The 21,985-nt window shown below is 47.1% G+C and overlaps 2 protein-coding genes across 2 annotated transcripts in view; both read left to right on the top strand.

Moving 5' to 3' along the window:
- Window positions 1-5,916, top strand: part of RHEB (Ras homolog, mTORC1 binding) — a 40,051-nt gene extending 34,135 nt beyond the window's left edge. The window contains exon 9 of the mRNA XM_014308356.2: window positions 4,911-5,916. Within this exon, the coding sequence (XP_014163831.1) occupies window positions 4,911-5,003 (93 nt within the window). The 3' untranslated portion in view covers window positions 5,004-5,916. The remainder of the gene's footprint in view (window positions 1-4,910) is intronic.
- Window positions 5,917-13,423: 7,507 nt separating this feature from the next.
- CRYGN (crystallin gamma N) lies at window positions 13,424-21,743 on the top strand. The gene is made up of 4 exons (XM_005424345.3): window positions 13,424-13,536; window positions 13,983-14,231; window positions 16,428-16,573; window positions 21,516-21,743. The coding sequence occupies exons 1-4, from the start codon at window positions 13,516-13,518 to the stop codon at window positions 21,649-21,651; spliced, it is 552 nt and encodes a 183-aa protein (XP_005424402.1). The 5' UTR covers window positions 13,424-13,515; the 3' UTR covers window positions 21,652-21,743.
- The last annotated feature ends 242 nt before the right edge of the window (window positions 21,744-21,985 follow it).

Genomic DNA, 21,985 nt, shown 5'->3' with positions numbered 1-21,985 from the left:
TTCACTGCACATATCAGAACACTTAGTGACAAATTAAAACTCACATCCACAGGATGGGTGGAACAGGGTCTGTTCCTTTAAACAGGAGTCACTGCTGCCAGAGCAGTGAGTTGGTGTAAGAGGATGAATCTCGTGTTTTAAGGTGCTGGGCAGGCTCAGTCTCTCTAATGGGGCAATAATCATTTTGTCTGATGTTTATGGTCAATAATTCTGCAAGTTACTTGAGTAAAGTTGGATTTTTTTCCCCTGAAAGAAAAACTTGGATTACATTTTGCCACCAGATATGGAACACTTGGAGTTAGTTTATCAGTATTTCTGTTTCTGGCTAAGACTTGGATTAACCTTGTCAAAACTGGCATGATGGAAGCATGAAATTTCTCAGTATCTTCTCTGTATGCTGGAGAGCTTCAAATACATACCAAAGGAAATTAAACTGACAGTGTAAAGAATAAACCTGTTAAAAATGTCTGATCTTTTTTTCCACCCCTTTATTTTAAATAACTTCTGGATTAGGCAAAGCTGTTGCCAGTGCTCTTTTTCATGTGGCATATGTTCACAATGTGCAACACCACAGCAATTCATATCCAGCAGAAGAATATCTTACTGATAAATTTTCTGGAGTTTTTATTGCTCTTGAACCAAGAAGGAAGAAATCGTGTTTATGTATGTAAAGAAGCTACAAGCTTTGTAGGATGCTTGGTATGCCCTGTGTGCTAACTTGCTGCACTGACCAAGTCCCCTGTACTGCCATGTATTTGTGCTCCTGTATGAAGTTGAGCTGCCAGCTGGAGTTTATATATCAAACATGGTACCCTTCAGGGAAATCAAAATGGCAATTGTATGTCAGATACTCAGAATCCTGGACAGTCTGTACAAATCCCACCAGAAGAATTCAGAAGTCCTGTGCATTCTGGCTGTCAAAGGTCTTCCTTTCTGCAGGACCCTTCAGAACAGTGATCACAGGTCACTGTAAATTCCATCCCTCTGGGTTTAGCAGCAGGTTGTTAAAAGCAGGTGCCTGAACACAATTCCTGCTTCATGCCTGCTATATAATACACTTGGGAAATTTGTCCATCTTCAGAAGTCTGGCAGATCAGATGTCACTGCTGAGATGGGTGCCTGCAGCATGTGACCATCCTGCTGCTCTCTGGGTGTTTCCTTTGGAGGCTTGGGATGTGTGGAATAAAGTGTGGAGGAGCCCAACACTGGCACAGCTGCCTCAGTCTTCTCACACACCTTCAGCTCTGCAGAGGTGGAAGATTGAGTTTAGAGAGCCAAGTGTGGAGTCTGGAGCTGTGGGGTGCTGGGGGAAGAGGAGACAGCAGGCATTGTAACATCCCTCCCTGTGAGTTGGACCAGGAGCACTTCTGAACTCATTTGGACTCTCTCCTCCAAATCCTAATGTGACAGCATCAAAAGAGCTGATACATAGACTTCTGTCAGAACAGGGCATCTTCTCTTCCTCTGGAGCTGTGTCTGGTCTAGGGGTGGGGGGAAAAGGGTTTGTTTTGCATTTGGTAACAAGCTGTGTTGTCATTTTCCTGGTACTGAGTGCTCACCTTACGTAAGGCAACATTACTGGAAAGAGAAGACTGTTGGCACTTTCTGCATTGAGGTTCATCCAAATAATCACCTGTACTGGCTTGGTACTGCAGATGCAACTTGACTATCCAGATTAACTCCAAACTCCTTCCAGAAGTGCTTCAGCCTCTGTTTGCTTAACAGAAAGCTGGTTTATGCTTAAGGCATGAGCTAAACTGGATGAGGGATTTGGAACTTGAGCAGAGAGTTCAAAGCTTCTTGACTGAGGGTGTATCTCTTAATTCTCTCTGAAACCAAGCCCATCTGTATTTGGAGGAGTTGGAGCAGAAATGTGACAATTTCTGGTGTGCTGGTCTGAGATGGGTTGTGTACATGATATTCTTCACAGTGGTGAGGAGAGGGAGTTCCTGATAGCAAAGGCTCTTTTCCCCCTCTTCTATTTTCCTGCTTTTCCTCCCCCAGCCCCCCAGAAAATCCTTTTTGGAGCATCTGTGAGAGTCCAAGGAGCATAACTCAATTATACTGGGCAATTAAAATAGTTCTATAGATTAACTTAAACTATGCATATTCTGCCAAGAGTTATCAGAAGATAACATGTCCCAGAAGTGGCATGACTTGGAGGAGATGGAAAGTGAGAGAGGCAAAGATTAAAGCTGCAGTGATGATAAATGATAGTGGCTGGCAGGAGTTCTCAAGGTCAGATAGAACTGAGTATGTGCCAGCTGCTGCAGAGCTGGATGACCTGGTAGGACTTTGGGAGGAGCCTGCATATCACCAGCACATCAGTCATCAAGGGAAATCCCTGGGCTTTGGGAAGGCAATCCTGACACATAATGGAAAAGACCTCTCTGAGATGACTGCTGGGCTGGTACTGTCATGTCTTCAAGCTGCTTAATTATTACCAGCCATGTTGCCCTGCTTTGGCTAACTTCAGGAACTTTCAAGTCCTTTCTTGTGGAATTCCCTAAGCAGTGTCACCTAGGCTGTGGTAGAGTGCTTCATCTTAGTCCCAGTGCAGTAACATCACTCTTGGAAACACAACCAGAATCCAAAGTGGTCTTAAACCCAGGTGAAGCTGGAAGCCAACTTCTACTGAGACAATTTAGGAAGCAACAAGAAACTAAATTGTGTTCATCCAGTTATGCAAAATGCATTAGATAAATTGCAAAAGGATCAAGGAAGTAGCAAAAAAATTTGCTTCTTACCAAAATGGAGCTCTCCTAAAAAGAGTTGCTTGGTTGTGCTGCTTTTTTCAAGGGCAGCTTCATCTTTGAGCTCACAAGATGCTCTGCTTAGTAAAGGCTTCAGAGTAGTTTGGAATCCAGGGATCTGACATGTTTGAACTGGCGAAGGATGGGGGGAAAGAACCCTCTTTTACCTGGCTATTATTCACATTCCTGTGCCCAGTTCTGTTCTAGGATAAACCAGTAGTTGTGAGCAGCTGAGGGTTTCCTCTTTGGAATAATAAAACAGTTGCCAAAGGGTGACTCTGGCAGTGTGGGCTGGATTTGGGTGGTTGCACCTTCCTGCTGCCTCCTGGCAGCACATTCCCAGCTCCCTGCCTGTGCAGGATCTGCCTCCTGAGCTGCCTGTCTTGCTCCCACTGAGGGCACATCTGCAGCAGCAGCTGAGCCTCTGCTGTCCCTGCTCACTGCTGGGCTCTGTGGGCTGCAGGTGGTGCCCAGGCTGGCATCGCTTTGCTTTGCTCAGGGAGAAAGGTAGAGGGAAAAGCCAGATGGCTTCCAGTGGGCTAGGTGTGACCCACATTCCAGAATTGGACCATATGGAGGCAGATGCATATAAAGTCTGGCTGCATCCTTTATTCCTTGTCACACAACATCTCCCTGTGTTGTTTAAATGCTCAGTCTAAAACTCCTCAGTACGTTTGAGCCGAATGCCAAATTCCAAGGCGTTCGCTGTAGGACAGTAATTAAACCTTGCCAGTGAATATGTATTTTCTGTGAAATGAATTAACAAACCCTGTGAACTCCTACATCCTAGTGCTTCAAACAGCACATCTTTGATAGGGAATGTGCAGATTTTTGGTTGACAGAGTAAGTTGTGCAGGTTTTTTAATGGGTGCTGTGAAACGTGGGCAAAAAGACTTTGTGTATTAAAATGAAACCATTGAAAATTTCAACTCTAAGGAAACAGTGGTGCTGTGTGTTTGTAAATCAGTGTATCACCAGGTTTTGATTAAGGGAAGCTCTTCATTAGTGGAAGCAGTTTGATAGCAACTGCAGTCCTGGCCATGGTTCTCCTAAAGTCTTAATTTGCCCAGGAAATGTGTTGTATCATTACTGAACTAAACGAGCCTCTTCTCCCAATTCTGTTGGGATTCCAGGAAACTCCATTATATGGAGGAATACCCTGTTTTCCAGCTGGTGAAGTACTTTAAATAGTTCCAGAAATTGTACTGTGCACAAACAGTATAAATGTAGGAAACTAACATTAAGTCTCATCTTACTAAGATTGCTGTGGGGCTTCAGTCAATGAGATTAATTTGGAAGTGATCCAGTTAAGAATTATATCTTGTGGAGGTGGAAAAACATCTGTTAAATCAGAATATTATAGCCATAAATCATAGGGTGCTCTTCAGCCCGCTGATTAAAACCAACAAACCCCCTTTTTATCTTCTTTCTAGCACGACTGCTTTTATATAATGAATATACTTTCCTGTGCTAGGAATTCCTGAAGTGGATGGCCAGAGGTTGGATCAGATGTCAGTGTGAGATGGTCTGGAGACCATTTTCAAGCTGAAGATTCACACACTGAAGCTCTAGTCATGCAGTTCAGGCTATTTAAAATGTAACTCCTTTTCTCTCAGGAGGACTTTATCAAAGGATATTGCTCAATATTAGTGACAGTTCAGCTTGTGCTTCCTGCTAGTGTCCTTGCACTGTGTCTAATACAGATCTTACACAGTGAGAAAATCAGTAGTAAAGTCACCCCCTCATACTGAGCTGTGCAAAGTCAGTGTTGAGAGCTGAAAAATCTGCTGCCTTCTGAAATTATTCATTATCTTAAAAGATTACTGAGAGCAAACTGATTGGTTTATTCTCCAAAGCAGCACAGCATCCAAACCTTCTATGCTGTCAGTCACTCAGGACAGGCTCACCATACAGTTATTAGCTCTGTTGTGAATCTGGCTCAGTGCTTGCCCTCCCTGCTGAGGATTGCTGGGGATGGGGGTTTGCACTTCCCTTTGAAGCTAAAATTACTGTGTTTGCCCTCCTCACTTCTGGAATAAGCATTGGATGTGTGTTTATCTGCTGATGTAGTTGGTAAAACTGCTAATGTTTTTTGTTACTCTTTCAGTAAGTGGGCAGCCTCACCTTCCCTCCTAAACTTGTGCTCTCTCTTTGCAGACTGCCGTTGATGTTTTTAAGAGGATAATTCTGGAGGCAGAAAAAATCGATGGGGCAGCTTCACAAGGGAAGTCTTCATGCTCAGTAATGTAATTCCACTGCAGAACCTGAAAACACTGGGAATACATTCTACCTGAAGAAGCAAAACTGCCCATTATCTTTAAGGATAAACTATGCTTCTTTTTTTTTCTTTTTTTTTTTTTTTCAATTTTTTTTCTTCTGTTAACCTGAAAGATAAACAGTTGGTTTGGAGCCTTTCCCTTCAGATTATGTTAAACTCTGACTCCTGTGCAAATGGCTTCACTTCCATTTTCAAATTTTAAGCAATCATATTTTCAATTTATATATTGTATTTCTTAATATTATGACCAAGAATTTTACTGGCATTAATTTTTCAGTGTAGTTTGTTGGTTAGAATAATCATCAAAATGATGCATATTGTTACACTACTATTAACTAGGCTTGGATATCAGTGTTTCTTTGTGTTAAATGTATACTTGTAAATAAAATAGCTGCAAACCTTAAATGTTCTGTTTATAATTTTTCGTTGATTACTCCATATCAACTTTTTTTTTTGTTTTTTTTGTGAAAAATGTTCACCTGCTGACCTTAAGAGAAGGCCTGAGATCCTTGGAGCCAATGGATTGTTTGACTATTGCTCGGGAAGTTGTTTGCGAGTGATCCCAAACGTTTTTGCTACTGGAACTCCAGGCTGGCCAAGCAGCTCTGCTTTGCTTTGTGCCCGGTCACGGGAAGGAGAGACAAGTGCCAGCTTTATTTGGAAGGGAAATCCTGGGTTTCAGTCAGAACCTGCTCTGTGTTTTTGCTCTGTAACCGTTGAGTGAAGGGTGCGCAGAGCCGCCCCGAGTTCCTGCGCTACGGACTGTTCACGCAGGCTTGTGGCTGGGAGTGCTGTCAGGATGGAGTGGATTTATCCAGGTCACAAGCTTAGACTTGTTAAGAGAACAAAAATGTCATTTAAAATAAATTGCACGTCCTGAACAAATCGGTGTGGGCTGTTTGTTGTGAATTCCTGTGCTCCTGGTAGAGGTGAGCGGCCTCCTGCTGCCTGGCTGGGCAGAGTTCAGGGTTCCTGCACAGCTTTCCTGACCAGCTCCAGGCTTTTCCTTGGCTTTTGGACTGGAGGCTTAGCAAGCTGTAATCTTGGAAATAAACTCCTTACAACTATATATTTAAAAAATTTGAGTTGACCTACTTTGTATTGAAAAGCAGAGCAAAGCCCAAAACAGTAAAAACAAACAAGGCTGATTCGGGGAACAACTAATTAAATCAAGTGTTTTGCCTGCATTTTTGTGTTCATTTGAAAACTTAAATTTCTGACAGGAGTAGATAGGAAGGGAAAGTTGGAGTGGTTTTGCAATTAGAATTAGCTTTTACTTTCCAGTCTGTGCTAAAAGATACAAATGAAGCATTTTGTTCCTTTATTTTCTTTGTGCAGTTTGTGCCTCCTATGATATAAAAAATGGTCTAAACCTCTCAACAGTATATGTTGGGAAGCATGGTATTTTCTTTGGTCAGCATGAGAATAACTGGTTAAAAAAAATGCCCTTTATCTCTACTTAGGATATTTCCAGTGTTTCTGAAAACTCATTTTCCATGAATTCACACACCTCGTGCCAAGCACAGGTTGAGTAGCTGGATGATCATTCTGCATGATGGATTGCTGGAGTTCAGTAGAGAGCTTGCTCAGGGAAACAAATCCATGCTTTGATTTTGGACCCAGACTGAGCCAAGGCCGTTTCCTGCCCAAGAACCTGCAGCATTGGCTGGGAGTGGAATGGCTGAGGATGCAGAGCACGGCCTGAGGAGCACAGCACAGGGTGTGTCAGTCAGTGTGATCCTTCAGTGCCCCATCCCCAGGATTGATGAGCTGAGGATGCAGAGCGTGGCCTGAGGAGCACAGCACAGGGTGTGTCAGTCAGTGTGATCTGATCCTTCCGTGCCCATCCCCAGGACTGATCTGAGGATGCAGAGCATGGCCTGAGGAGCACAGCACAGGCTGTGTCAGGCAGTGTGATCCTTCCGTGCCCATCCCCAGGACTGATCTGAGGATGCACAGCATGGCCTGAGGAGCACAGCACAGGCTGTGTCAGGCAGTGTGATCTGATCCTTCAGTGCCCCATCCCCAGGACTGATGAGCTCTTGCATGACCCGAGGCTGTGACATTGCATCATGTGTTCTGCGTCACAGGGTGGAGATTCTGGAGTAACACAAACCTCAGTGACCACATCTGCTCCATTTTTTTGTCCAACTCTGGCTGCAGGTGTACTGGCATCAGTCTAACCCCCATAATAGCTGCTGCATTGCTTCTTGAGGTGTGCCAGCTGCTAAGAGTTTTAAAGGAGATGCATGAGGGCATGTGCAATTTAACAGTCTGGGATAACTGAAGTCCTGCCTTCCAGTGATGGGGCTTTCCAGAAGGGCTTAAAGACAAGTACAGATTCTCTGGATGATTTGTGGTGGGCGTTTCTGAGACTTGAAAGGGGCATTTCACAAGGCTGTGTATTGATAGGGCAAGGGGCAATGGCTTCAAACTGTGAGAGTAGGTTTAGACTAAATACACTGGAACAGGCTGCCCAGAGCTTATGGATGCTCCACAAAGCCAGGTTGGATGGGGCTCTGAGCAACCTGGTCTAGCAGAAGGTGAACCTGCCTGTGGCAGAGGGTTGGAACTGGATGGGCTTTTGGGTCCCTTCCAGCCCAAACAATTCATGCACTCAGCGCTGAGAGATGTGTAGTGCTCTTGCATTTTCCATAATAGCTGAAGAGTTGAACTCATCCACATATGTTATTCCCTTCTTCCTCTTTCTGCTTCATCCAGTAAAAAATGGAAATTATTCCACTTGTCCAAGCCTTTCTCTGCTAATAAGATCTAAAGACCAGCCATGTGCAATGGTCTTGCAGGTCTGCTGAAATGTGTAGTCAGGTGTGATCAGTGAATTCCTCCTCATCCTTGGCTGTACACAGATTTCACTTGGCTTCTCAGGATGGCACCTTCAGCAGCTGGAGTCTAGCAGAGGCTGGGGCAGCCTTGTGCTTCCTTGTCCTGAGCTGGCACAGGTTGGATTCTTCACCCTGAGAGCCCTGAAGGTGAGGATGGGCAGTTGGGGAAGTCCTGTTGTGTACAGAAACAAAATGCTGCTTTGTACCAAACTGCTGCTTTCCTGGAGTTGATGAATTTATACATCCTTGTTAAAGTTCTTTGATCCAGGCTAGGAAAAGAATTATGTAGACTTAATAACCTTATTAGGGGATAATCATTTACAAAGGTGAAGGTGCAAAGATCCTTTTCCTGTTGAGGGAAATGAGCAGAATTTTTTCACTGTGAGGTTGAGCACAGTCCACCAGTTTCCCACCTTGGACATTCTCAAAAGCCACTTGGATATGGTCCCAAGCAACCAGCTCTGGATGACCCTGCTTGAACAGGGCTTGGGCCAGGTGTCCTCCAGGAGTCCCTGCTGACCCCAGCCATTCTGTGGTTATGTGAGGATTAACTACTCTAAGTCGTGTTAAGTTATCACTGACTTGTGTGGATTTATAATGCCCTGGTTTGGAAGTGACTCCTGCCTTGCTTGTGCCCCTGTCCAGCTCCTCACTTCGCCGTGTGAATAATCCTGAGAGCCAGGGCTGGATCTGCCCATCTCCCAGCCTGGAAATGCTGAGCATGAGCAAGGCAGTGGGGCAGGTGAGCTCAGCAGTGGGAGGATGGAGCGCAGGTGCTAAATGGAGCCTTCTTTTTCCTGTTGTTTCCATGCCTAACGAAGTTTGTCCCTGCCTGGTTAACTCCATGACAGGGAGTTTGGGGAGTGAGCTCTGGGTCTCTGGGGCCTTATTTGTAATGCTTCTTCCCAGCTTCTGTAGATGGTTGGTGAGTCCATTCTGGAGAAGAAAAAAGCTGGAAAATTGTTGTCATTGTTCCTGTGTGTCTGCAGAAGCTCTGCTGTTGAATCTGGACGAGGTGCAGATGTCCCAGGTGCTGTGTGAGCACAGTGCAGGTGATGATGATGTGCCCAGGCTTGCTGGGCTTACCCTGCTAATTAACACTGCTGAGCCTCTCCAGAAGGAGAAATCAACAGCTTCTAATTAGCCCTTATGTAATCAGGACTGCTCATCTTCAGAGCATTTTGCTAATACTGGGTAATATTCACAACTTCATCTAAAAGGTCAATATTGCTCCCCTTTGACAGCTGGGGAGGGGGAGTGGAAACCTTTGCACAGATCCCTTCAGCTGTTGGGAGTATGCAGAAATGTGGCTAAACTGGTGTGGGTGATGGATGTCCTTAGCATCCAGCTTTTCCTTGGATATCTTTTTTTCTCGGGGTTGGCTGCTTGTTCTCTGCCCCTGAGGTGAGTTGGGTGGTCCAGGGAGCGACCCCAGGCTCTGAAGAATGAGACTGGACTCTCTGTTGTTCGGTCTTCAGGTTGTTTATTAAGTCTTATCTACAAAATTTTCTCCCTGGCAGACAGAGGTCTGACCAGCAAGCCAGCCACGATGCTCTCCGACTGCCTTCAAGGCTGCGCTGTTTCTTATACTACAAATTATGTATATCATATTTACTTTTACTTTCTAATACCTATCACCCATGTTCCAGTTCCCTCCATCTTGCCTCCTGAACCCCCATACCAAAAAACCCAAAATCTTCTTTTCCAGCCCGTGATAATTTCACTATTATTCTACCTAAACTGTTGTGGCTTGCTGATCTTCATATAAGGTTGGTAATTTGCTCCATGGGTCATAATCAAAACCACAGGTGTCTTGGGCTCTGTGACAGGGTCTCTGAGACCCCTAGCAGGGGTCCTGGTGTCCTGGACAGCCAGAGGTGTGTCCTGGGTCCCGACATTTTTTCCCTACTGGAACTTTTACTTTTTTGAAATACAGTGAAAACTGAAAGGATTTCTCCCCCCAGGCTTTCTGATGCTTTCCAAAGTGAAGTCCAGGTCCCATCTCGGTCAGATGCTGAGGTGTGTGATGATCCCTGGACAGAATATTACTGAAAACAAGACTGTAATTGGCTAAACCTGACCAGCAGGTCTCCTTCCAAGGTGAGGAGCTGTTTCTCCTTTTAGGAATCTGGCCAGATCCGTCATTTTGTGACAGGATTTGCTGAGTGTGAGGAGGTTTTTTGGAGTCCTTAGTCCACATGGGTGACATGAGGTGTTGTGGACATGGGATGGGGGGTGGGTCAGGGTGTGATATGGCCACCCTTTGTAGAGATATTCCAGTGATTTTTATGTTGTATTGCATCCATGCTGAAGGCAACACATTGAACCCAAACCATTGCCTGGCAGCTGATTCCCATTTCCAGCAGCAGTGATGTGCTCTGCCAGTGAGGGTGTGGGTTGGGTGTTTTGCAGAGATGTTCTGCAGTCAGTGTGCCCAGGCCCCCTGGCAGCTCTGGGAGGCAGCACATGCTGCACTCAGGTACAGGGGGTGGGTTCATCACCACCAGGAATTGGTCCCTCTGGCAGCTGGGCTGAGCTGGGCCAGGTCTTTGACAGGCAATGTGTATTTCACACAGAAACTCCACTTTGAGTCAAGAGAGGGTTTCTCACTCAGGTCTGTTGCTGCTCTGAGGAGTCGCACAGGATGTGCTCATCATTCCCAGCAGCAAGGCAAAAACTTTTCCATGAGAAGGAGCAAGACCCATGATTTTTTCATATTTAATGAGCTCAAAGTATCTCATACTGAGGTATGTGAAAAATCTATGAGCTTTTCAAATCAAGGTGGTGTTTTGAAAGCCCTGAGCTAGGGATTTTCCATGCCAGGTCTTAACACTGCTTTGCGAATATTCCAGGCTCCTCCAGAAGCTGAGGTGTGGCCCTTTCAGAGGATGTGGAGCAACTCCTTGCCTGCTGCTCCATTACTGGTGATTTGTGTGGGGCTGTGCCAGCTGTAGGAGGAACCTGTGAGCAGAATGCTCATCCTCTGACAGGGAATGTTCCATTCACGTAAGTGAGGTCACTCCCAAAGATTCACCTGCAGGAGTCACACCCTGCTCAGCTCCCCTGGCTCTGGGCTGGACAATTTGGAGAGCAAATTGTCCCTCACCACTTCACTCCTCAGCCTTGTGGCAGCAGAGATGCCTGGAGCTGCCCTTGTGGACACCAAACCCAATTTCTTCCTCTAAATCAAACCCACAAAAGAATCTCAGATTTTTGGGTTCTGGCTGTTGAAGCCAAATACTCAAACTTACAAGTTCATTTCCAATGTTTCATCCTTTAAGCAGCCACAGTGGAGGAAAGCTGCCCACAACCCTTTTGCTGTGGGGCTCATGGTCAGATGGACCTGGGCACGAGCAGGAGGCGAGGTCAGGCTCAGCATCACTTGCCTGAAATGCTCTTAGTGGCCACAGGCTCCTCAGGCTGCTCTTTCCTCTCTTCCATTGGCAGCTTTTCCATCCTTGGCAAGGAGTTAAGGGGCTTTGTCCAGGACTTATCATTTGCCATTCTTCCATATTCTTTTTTTCCCCATCATTTTGCTTTTTTCTAGAGATGGGTCCTTCCTTATTTCATATCTTTAACGTGATTTCTCAAAGAAATGAGGATAAAATTGCCACAACCTCTTTCCATCTCTCCTGAAATAACTTTTGAACCTGTTGGACAATCTGTAAGAAATCTGACAGCTGGGCACAAGTCTCAGATTCACCAAGCTGTTGCACATTGAATTAAATGTCACACCTTAAGAGAAACAGGAAAATCCCCTCATGAGACAGAGCCAGAGGAAACCAGGCTTTTGTGGTTCCATAAAAATCTCCTGAGGCAGTGTTTGCTTTCCTGGGTGCTTTGGGGCAGTTTGCCGTGGGTTTTTTCCCTCCAGGCACCCAACAGCTCATGGCCAATGCAGAGTGCCTGAGCTACGACCCCAATGGGTGGAGAGTTGGGTCCCAAAGGCAGCGATGGTGCCACCCCATTGTCCTCGTGCTCCCAGCCATGGCTCAGAAGAGGGACACTTCTCCTTCCCTCCCAGGGCACTGACTGCAAGGCCACAGGGAATGGCTGGTTTTGGGTTTTTGGGAGCAACACTAATGCCCCCCATCTTGGCTGCAGCTCTTCCAAGTGGGACTTTTCTGCTGTTACTTTTCCCTGCACCATCTGGTGATTAATTTAACACTTTAAAATTAGCACTGGTGTTTCAATGAGGTTTTGGGCAGGGTTGGTTTTTTTTAATATTTTTATTTTTCATTGTTTCCTGCCTCACAACACACGTGTGAGCTGTGTTCCTGCAGTGCCAGGGCAGGTTTGCCTACATCAGCTGGAGGATGTGTTTCCTCTCCCAGCACAAAGTGCCACCGCTCTCCTTCCTCCTCCAGTGCATCCCAGTCAGTGACATCCTCCAGCTCAGCCTACGTGTGTCTGCACACGGGCTTGTTAACTTTTACATCTTAATTGAGAGGGTGGCACATGTTTGAGCCCTAATAATGACATCCTTTCTCCTGAAGCAGTCTTTAATCTCGAGATGAAGCAGTGAGCCAAGGCAGCAGAGTGGGGCTGCTGAGCCAGGCTGCTGGCACACCTGAGGATGGGAGCAGCCTGCCAAGAGAGGAGGTTTTAGGGTTTGATTTGAAACATGTGCCTGATGGTCCAGGGATGGAGGTAGCAGCAAGGGGAGGTGATGGAGGGCCAGTGAGTGAGGAGGAGGATTAAAGAAGCAGGAGCTCTTTGTGAAGTCTCTCCCAGAGCTATTAAAAAGCCTAAAAGCACAAATCTCCTTTTAATGTGGCCCCTTGGTACATCTCTGCACGCTGCTCCATGGGCCACCCCCATACATCTGCCTTTACCTCTTCCTAGCCTGGCTCATTAGTCTGAACTGATGGGGTTTATGGGCTGGGAGCTTCCTTTGCTGTTTGTCCTGGGAATATGACAGTTAAAATCTCTGGATATCCTTATAACACAGACGAGAACTTTATGATCCCATATAGCTGCAATGTAAGTTACTTTAATATGGCAACTTTACAGTCCAAAAGTTCCTCCAATCCTGACTTACAGCTGTGAGTCAGGGCTTCAGTGCTGGAAGATCAAAACATTCCTGAGAACGATGCTTGTGAGTAACATTGGTGGGTTTGGGAGCCCAACCTCTGTGCTTTGGAGAGATCAGATCCTTGGATTTTGGAGGTGCCATTTAGAGAGGCTCAAAGGTTGAATGAGAAACCATTGGTTTGACAGATGGAGTGCAATGTTTGTTGGTGGGGAGTCTTCAAGGACACCCTCTCTTGGCTGCCACACTGCAGTAGGTGGGAAGAAGCTGGGAAAAAACAAATCATTTCTCTGACATAGAGAAATTATGTGCCATGCTTAGAGATGCTGCTGAGGAAAAAGACAGGAAAAAAAAAAAGAAATAATAGGGGAAAACAGAGGGGGGAAGTAAACAAGAAATAGAAATAAAGTGAAAAAAAGTTAAAAAAAAAAAAAGATAAGTCCTCCAAAAAGGAGCAGTAAATTCCCGCGCTTTTTTAACAAAGCCTTCGCCACACCAGCCCCGGCCCGGCCCCCCCGGCCACCCCTATATAGCGCCGTGTCCAATGGTCTGTCCATCGCAGCTCTGCTCTGGCTCCCGCCCTTGGTCTTGGAGAGCAGCCAGCAGAAAATGTCCCAATACTCAGGAAAAGTAAGTAACGACCCGACCCTTCCCTTTCAGCCTGGGGTCGGGGAGCCCGAGCATCCTGCGGGGGGAAGGAGTGGATGAGGGTAATAGAGCCAGCAGTGGTGTGAGTGGTGATCCCGGGAGCAAATCTGGTAGCAGGGATGGGGAGGGTGTGGCAGAAGGAGCTGCATTTCAGGAGCTGAATTTCCTGTTTAAACATTCCTCCTGGAAATATGTGTGAGTGAGCACGAGGCGGCGAGAAGTGTCATAAATGCGGGACGCGCTGCGTTCCCAGAAAAACAAATACGCTGCTTAGGAAAAAATGCCAGTGATGCTTTTGCTGGAAAGCAGCTAAAATAACCCAAACCACCCTGAAATGATGCATCTGCAAGAGATTCCCTTCTGCTTGGAATGGGAATCCAGCTGTGTCCCTGCTCCTCAACGCAGGCCTTTTCTCCTCCTCCCCCCAGATCACTTTCTACGAAGGCAAATGCTTCACAGGCAGGAAGCTGGACGTCTGTGGCAGCTGCAACAACTTCCAGGACCAAGGTTTCCTCAACAGGGTCAACTCCATCTGTGTCCAGAGCGGGGCTTGGGTGTGCTTTGACCACCCAGACTTCCGAGGGCAGCAGTACATCCTGGAGCACGGCGAGTACCCCGACTTCTACCGCTGGAACGGGCGCAGCGACCACCTGGGCTCCTGCCGGCCCATCGGCATGGTGAGTGGGATGCTGCTGCTGTTGGCTCTCCCAGCTGGAGCACCGTTGGGTTTAGTTTATCCTGGTCACTGGAGCCATGTGAATAATTGCCATAAAAATGTGTGTGCTTTAGGAATAGGGTGTCCCATTGAGCGGGAAGGAGTTTTCTGGATGGGTTTGTCCCCGTTCAGAGCGGTCTGTGCAGTGAGGCAAAGTAGAAATTTTCCAAAGTAGAAATCAATTTTGATTTAGGTGGAATGTACATCTTTGAGTTAAGTATGTAGCTTGCTGTGTAGTCTGGCTGCAAAAAGCCTAGGCTCAGAGAAACTGCTTCAGTGAAAGACAGATAAGGGGAGGGGAGTGATAGAGAGAGACAGAGACTGCTGTGAGAGCAGGTACACCTGACCTAAGAATTCTTTCTGATAAAGAAGAACTAGCAGCAAATGTCATGGGAAATTCATAAAAATGAATATGTATGAACCTATTGTGAAATTGTATGCATATGTATTTGAGAGGGGGATAAAAAGAGACCTGAAGTTCCCAGAAGCACGCATGTCATTTTAGGGGAACGATTCTCACATGTGTCCAGCGCTGTAATAAACATACCGGCTTTACAACGCTCACAAAAGTTGTGGAGTTTTGTTTATTTCCGCAAAACAGCAGGCCACAAAGCCAAGACAGTTTCCTGTGTCCCCAGACAGGAGAAAGATGCATTTTCTTCCTCTCACAGTGAAACACAGAGCCTTTAAGAGGATGAGCTATTCCTGTGCTTTTCCAGATGAGATGGCAAGGTCCTGCTGGTACCATGTGCTTTTCCTTTTAATGTGAGCTGCTGTGAGATACTCACGGGGGAATTCAGAAGGAGATTCATTGCCCAAGGCAAGTTTGAGCTGCAGCTGCTCCATCTCCCCACGCACCCAGAGGGGGACAGGGCAGCCCAAGGGCTTCCTAACCAGACCATAGGGCTGCTCCTAGCAAATTTTAGTTGAATTCTCTGCTGTTGCAAACCACCCTCTGACCCTGGTAATCCTAAACTAAACCCATTATTTTCCCTTCCCTTATCCAGCTTTTAAAAGCACTGTCCAGAGGAAGGTTTACATGAGAAGATTAAAAGGTAGCAAAGAGAAATGAGTATGGGTTGGGTCTTTCCATTGATTCTCCTACCACTGAGAGCCTCTGGGGAAATGGTGAGCCCAGCTGGAGCTGGTGGGATTTCTCTTTTGGCACAGCAGCAGATCTGTTTCAGGTCTGTAACATCATCCCCAAAGCACCTCCATGATCCATTCATGGAGGGATGCTCTGGCCCAGGCCCTGGACCTTGGCCAGCACAAGGATGTGCTCCTCCTTTCCTGGCCCAAGATGTTCCTGTGAGATGCCAGTGAGGGCCTGGAGGGGTTTGTGCAGTGCAGATTCCCTGAGGAATGTTTGCTCAGGCCTGGTGTCTGCCTGGCTGCTGCCTGCTGCGGGCTTTGGCAATGGCAGCCCAGCTTCTTGTGTGCTGACGTTGTTTATTTGAAAAATGCCTTTAGGTATTCCTTGAATTTGGCTTAAAAATATCCTTTGAGCTCGCTCTGTCCCACATAGCTCTGCCACAGGCTGCAGAGATGTCCCCAGAGTCATTTGTGACATGTGACCATCAAGGGCTCACACAGCAGCGATGATGCTGGGAAAGTTTCCTTTTCTCCCCTCTGTTTTTATTTTCCTAAAAGAAAGGCACAACATCTCTCACGAGGAACAGCAGCTATGCATGAAACTGCAGGCAATACAAATTAGTTTAGGGGAATCATCCAGCATCTTTGTACACTCAGGATATGTTTCTTTTTTCCTGTTTGGGTGTGCAGAGCATTGGGGCTGCAGCTGATGCTGCATTGGGGATGGAGGGGTTGTGGGCTGGTGGGGGGGATCTGCAGATGGATGACAGGCTATGTGTGCCTGAGCACTGGCACCCCAGGATGTGTTAGCATGTGCACAGCAGCACAGGAAGGTGCAGCTGGGCACAGGTTTGAGGGATTTTTGGCTGCTTTCGTGGTTGGTGTGCTGGGAGGCAGCACGAGTTTGTGCGAGCTCTGTTCATGCTGGCACCAGTGCTCTTGGATGGATCCTCACATTCCCCTTCCAAAGCACCCTTCTGTCTCCCTCTCTGTCTGATACAAGCCAGAGGAATAATTTGTTGTGCTGTTTTGGTGTTGCTGTTGACTCCATTCCCTTTGTCCCCAGCACGGCGAGCATTACAGGATCGAGATATTCGAGGGGAGCCATTTTAGGGGTCCCAGCCTGGAGCTGACAGAGGATTGCTCCTTCCTGCAGGGACAAGGCTGGGACAAGACCTGCATCAATGCCCTCAAAGTGTACGGCGACGGCGCGTAAGTAACTCCACATCAGCCACTGCCACTCCCTGCCCTGGGCACTGCAGGGGACAGGGGCTGCAGACAGCCCTTCCTCGTGGAAAACCCTCTCAGTGCTGGGGACACTTGGAGAAAGCCTAAAAATGTTTGTTAAAGGTGAATGTTGGTGCCTGCCCACCGCTTCAAAGGGGTGTGACTTCTGGAGTGTGGCAGCTAAGCACGAGTTACAAGAACTCTGGGACACCATTTTAAGGTGTATGAAATGAGAAGCCTAAAACCACCCTTCCCTTCCCTTCCCTTCCCTTCCCTTCCCTTCCCTTCCCTTCCCTTCCTCTTTCAAATCCATGCTGAAGCTCTCAGGGAGGTTGGATGAATGGTTCCAGGTGATGCAGGTCAGGGCTTTTGCTTTGCAAGTGGCCTCACCACACCTTTTCCTAAGATGGCAAAAGTGAGGCAGCAGCAGCAGCTCCCCTTTACATTAAATCCTGCCTCTGAAAGACAGGGCTGACAGCGGTGGTGATGCCCAGACTGAGGCTCAGCCCCACCCTCCTGCCCCTACAGATGCTCCTGAAGGCCTGGGCAGGATGTCAGTTTTGCCTTTTCTGTGATATTTTGTGGCTATTCTCAATGGTGTTGGTCCTTTTTGTGTGGTTTTTTTTTTTCTCGTCACAGAGGCTGTTCTCTGTCTGTCTCCCCTTTCCTCTTCTGACAATTGTGTTTTCACTGCAAGCCTGCTGGGAGCTGGGGAATGCCATAACACCTTCCCAGAGCCAGGCAGAAGGAGGCAGGAGGGAGGCCCTGGGGCAGAGGAGGGAGCACAGATTCCTTGTTCTTCACCTGTCCTGGATGTTGTGCAGCTCACAGGCACCTGCTGTGAGAGGCTGGACCCTTTGTGTCCATTTTTTTCCCTAAAAATAGAGAAAGCTTGTTGCCATCAAGATATCCTGACAGCAGCAAGTGTCCTGCAGGAGCCTTTCTGATCCAGCCAAGGCTTCTCCTCTTCCAAAAATCCAATTAGGCAATGGCAGTTCATTAAGGAGCAGAGCTACTCACTCCTGATGGGAAGAAATGGCTGGAGCCCACCAGGGACCCTGTTAGTGCTGAGCATTTGAGCACCAGCACCACAAAGCCAAGAGGGAGCCTGTGAGTACTCTGACAAGAGCTTTAGGGCCAGTTTACTGTTTGGGTCCCTGTAGCAGAGCCTGGAGCTTGAGAAACTGGGAAGCTGCCCAGAAACTTTCAAGCACTTGAATTTTTCAGATTGATTTTCTCCCTCACCTACAAAATATATAAAAGGCACAGAGCTTGCTCTCCCTCACATGAGAGTCTGGATTGTTTGTGTTAACATTACAGGACTTCTCAAGGTTTATGAATAGTGAGAAAAAATAGGAAAAAATAAAGCATGGAGAGGAGTGTGGTGAGGAAACTCACTGAGGTTTGTAGCATTGCATTCAGATCCTGGGAAGATCAGTGCTGGACATGCTTGGAAAGGTCTGTAAAGGCAATTAAAGGCCTTTATCAATGCAGAGGGACCTGCTGTCCTGGGCTGCAGGAGGAGGGAGGGAAGGATGAGATACTACTGCAGAGAGGTGAGAGCAGGGAGGGAAAGGGACCCTATAGCACCACTTTTCTCCTTTGGATGGACCTTCTAAACCCAGGTGCTTCCAGAGGTGCTGCAGGTGCAGATGGTGCTGGGTATAACCTGGCAAAGCTGTCCCAGGACTCATCCTTGAATGTCTGGGGAGCAGAGGAGATGGGGTCAGTGGAGACAAAGGCAGTTTCAGCCACAGTCTCCCTCTCTGATTTTCACCCTCAATTCCCACAACACGACATCTGTTGGATACAGAAATATTTGTTTCCATTTCAAAACCCATGGATGGTGTCATGTGCTGATAAAAAGTTGCTGCCTGCGCTTTGTGGAGGCGGCTGTGCCCGCGGGAAGCGATGATGGATCATCTGGAAACATGGCAATGGAGACAAACATCAGCCTTTGGCACGGTGCATGGTGAGCCTGAGGGGTCCAGCACCTTCCCTGCTGCCTTCCTGGGGCAGGCAATTGCTCTCCCCACAGCCAGAAAGGGTGATGGTAAAGCTGTTTAAGGCACACTGGTGATGAATTGCTATTTTGGAGCAGTTTTGAGGTGTCACCGCCTCCTCGGAAGCTGCTGCAGGTTTGTGGTGAGTGGCTTCGCCCGTCCCACGGCACAGCCAGCTCCAGTATCACATATGGGATCATCTGATTTTAGATGAAGATGTGGGGTTCTTGTCCTCTTTGTGCCTCAGCCATTCCACAGAGGACAACCTAGAAATTGCAATTTTAAAAAGCTGAATTTGGTTTGCAGTCCACGAGAGAATACCCCAAAAAGAGCTTTTCATACTACAGTGGAATAACTTGAAGGAATCAGACCAACCATTTATTCTGCTGAAGTATTCATGAGTGTTCTGCAGTCAGGTTATGAAATACAAAGCAGAACACATACCCAAATAATGAACATCACATATTTCTCAGCAAAGGTGGTACCTGCCCGTGGCACTGCTCAAGTCCTGCATGAAGAATAAGTGACTTTGAGCTCCACTGAAAGCCTCCTGCTTGGTTCAGGCTGATGCTACAGCATTCTCCTCCTCATTTTTCAGTTTGAGCAGCCAGTGTTGGCTTATAGAGTTTGAGTTGGTTCCATGAGCATTTTATTCCCGTGTCCGCTGGGATTATGTGCTAATGAAACACAGCACTGAGATGTTGGAGGGCTGTGTGCTATGTGCCTGGATCAGCTCTCCCATGCTGGGCTTGAGGACAAGATCATCTCTTTTTTTTTATTTTCTGGGCTCCTGACTGACTTGATTTCCCCTCTCACTGATGGTCCCAGAGAACGTAAATTTCAGGCAATAAAGGAGCAGCTAAGTAAGCCATACAGTCCTTCACTCATCACCTTGCACTGCCAGCACACTTCACTCCCATCTTTCTGCTATTCCTTTTATTCCTGTGGTTTTTGTGTTTTTTCAGCCTTCCCCTAAGCAGAAGGACAAGTCAGAGGGGGTTCTTATCACCACACCAGGTCACTCACTGCTTCTATCTAGACCAAAGCCTGTCCCATTCCCTCCATGTAATGGTGCAGACACATCAACGATGTGTCTGGAAAGAAATCTTGGGAAAGACAAGACAGTGAGGGGCTGCTCTTCCCCCTGCTCTATTCCCCATGGTCCACCTGTTGTTGAAACAGGTCCTAGAGCAGAAAAGCTGAAAAGAAAGAGGAGGAATGTTTTATAAATTGTTGTTAATTAAGCTGGGAATGCTTTCTGTCGCTGCACACTGGGATATGTGGTGGGGGTACACTACACTCACAGGTGAGCAGTGGGCAGCCTTCCCCACATGCTGCAAAGGGACCATCAAAGCAAAAGGCTGAGGATGATTTTGTAATTCCAGTTTGGATATAAACTGGCTGCAACAAGTGCCAGAGAATGAGGCTGTTTGTTTGCAGGAACCACGTGTCAGCACAGCGCTCTGATACTGCAGGATGCTCTTTCACAAAACCAAGGCACAGTATTCCATGCTGGTATCCACATGCTGGTCCTGCACAGGGATCTGGGAGAAGGGACCACCACAGTCCCACCCCATGTCCTCTCAGAAACACAAAACAAATATGCCAAGGAACCTGTAAGGTGCCTTGGATGAATACCCCAAACTTTTCTTGTTTTGTTTTTTAAATAATGCCCGTTAGTGGATGGTTTTATAAACAATTTTTTCTAAGCCTCCAGCTTTTTTGCTTTGGGTTAGACTGATCTGAGTTCATCAGCTGTTGTCTGACCCTCAAGGCCCAGCAGTCTTTGACCCCTCTAGTTCTTGAAGAAGTTTCTCCCTGGAAATCCCACACTCAGTAAGTCCCAACCCCAATGTCCCAGCTGAATTCCTGCAAAGACAGACCACAGAAACCAAATGACTGGGAGGATTGCATTTCTGCTTTGCTGTCATTGCTAAGCACATAAACGGGAAAAGCAGCTGAGATCTTCATAAAATCTTAGAAATATGGAGATGAGAGGAAAGAGGCAGAGATGAACAGCTCAGTAATGTCAGGGTGGTAACCTGACCATAAAACTGTCAGAGCAATGGCAAAATTTGGTTAAGAAGCATGAGAGACTCACATAGAGGACAGGGGTGACACTTGTGGTCACAGTAAGATCATGTGAAGGGAGAGAAAAGCAGCAAAATTGTCTTTCTTGATCATCAGAATTGCTCCTGACTTGACCTTCAAATGGAGAAAGACATATCACAACCAGGGTGATGGAGAGCGATGTAGCCAAGCCAGGTGAAGAAGTCAGGCATGCCAAAGTCACCAAGGTCATTGAATGTTGTATCCATTTGACTGCATTCCAAGGGAAAATTGTCATTAATTCTTAGTGTAGAGACAAAGTACAGATAACCAAGCCAAGCCGTGCTCTCTGTTGGAAAGCATCACAGAGGTCATTAGGAATTATTAACAAAGAGAGAAATTACTAAATATGGTTCCCATCAGAGCTAATGAATCAGTTCAAAGAGACAAAAGGTCCATCAAGCATTACATGTTTCTCCTTACAGTCCCTAAAAAAGGGGTTTATGGAGGGGCTGGGGGGACTCATATCCTTCTTTAGCTCTATAAATGCTATTAAATTGTTTCTGTTGCATATTGTGAAGCTCATGTGAATGTGAAGCAGGGAGTCCTTGGGCCCAGGTTTTATTGCTGGTGTAACCCAAAACATCTTCCAAAGGCAAGGTCCAGTTTGACTTTGGGTGTTTGCCAGGCCACACTGTGGAGAGTGGAGGGAAGGGCCCACAGTGACCTCCACCAGGAGCATTTCCATGTGTGGGGTGGGACTGGGAATCCGGCCCTGTGGTTTGCAGTCCAGCAGCGCCTAAATGCAGCCCCTTGGAGCAGCCACTTTGCAGGAGCAGGGTGCTGGGCCCAGGTGACCCCCCCTTTGTGCCCAGGTGGGTGCTGTATGAGGAGCCCAACTACCGGGGCCGCATGTACGTGGTGGAGCGCGGCGAGTTCAGCAGCTTCAGCGAGTGGCAGGCGCGCAGCGCCAGCGTCCAGTCCATCCGCAGAGTCGTCAACTACTTCTAGCTGGGCTTCCCCCCTGCCAGCCATGGCCTGCTGAGACTGAGCATCACCCTCCTCCCCACCCACTGACCCCCTGAATAAATTGTTAAACAACAGCTGTTGGCTCTAAGCGCTTTTTTTTTCCATAACTCACATGAGTTCATGAGAGAAGAGGCTCGTAATCTTTCTAAGCTTGATTTACATCAAGCTGTGAGTTTGCTCTCTTGTTCTGCCGTGGTTTATGAGGATGGGCCAGAACTGGTGGTGACATGCAGATCTAGGAACATGCCTGCCATTGTGGTTGTGGCGTGGCACATGCTCCCTCTGCCCTGACCAGGCCCACCAAGTGATGGCCCCA

The sequence above is a fragment of the Geospiza fortis genome, unplaced genomic scaffold (assembly GCF_000277835.1).
Source record: "Geospiza fortis unplaced genomic scaffold, GeoFor_1.0 scaffold182, whole genome shotgun sequence".
Lineage (NCBI taxonomy): Eukaryota > Metazoa > Chordata > Aves > Passeriformes > Thraupidae > Geospiza > Geospiza fortis.
This window is presented reverse-complemented; position numbering and strand designations above follow the sequence as displayed.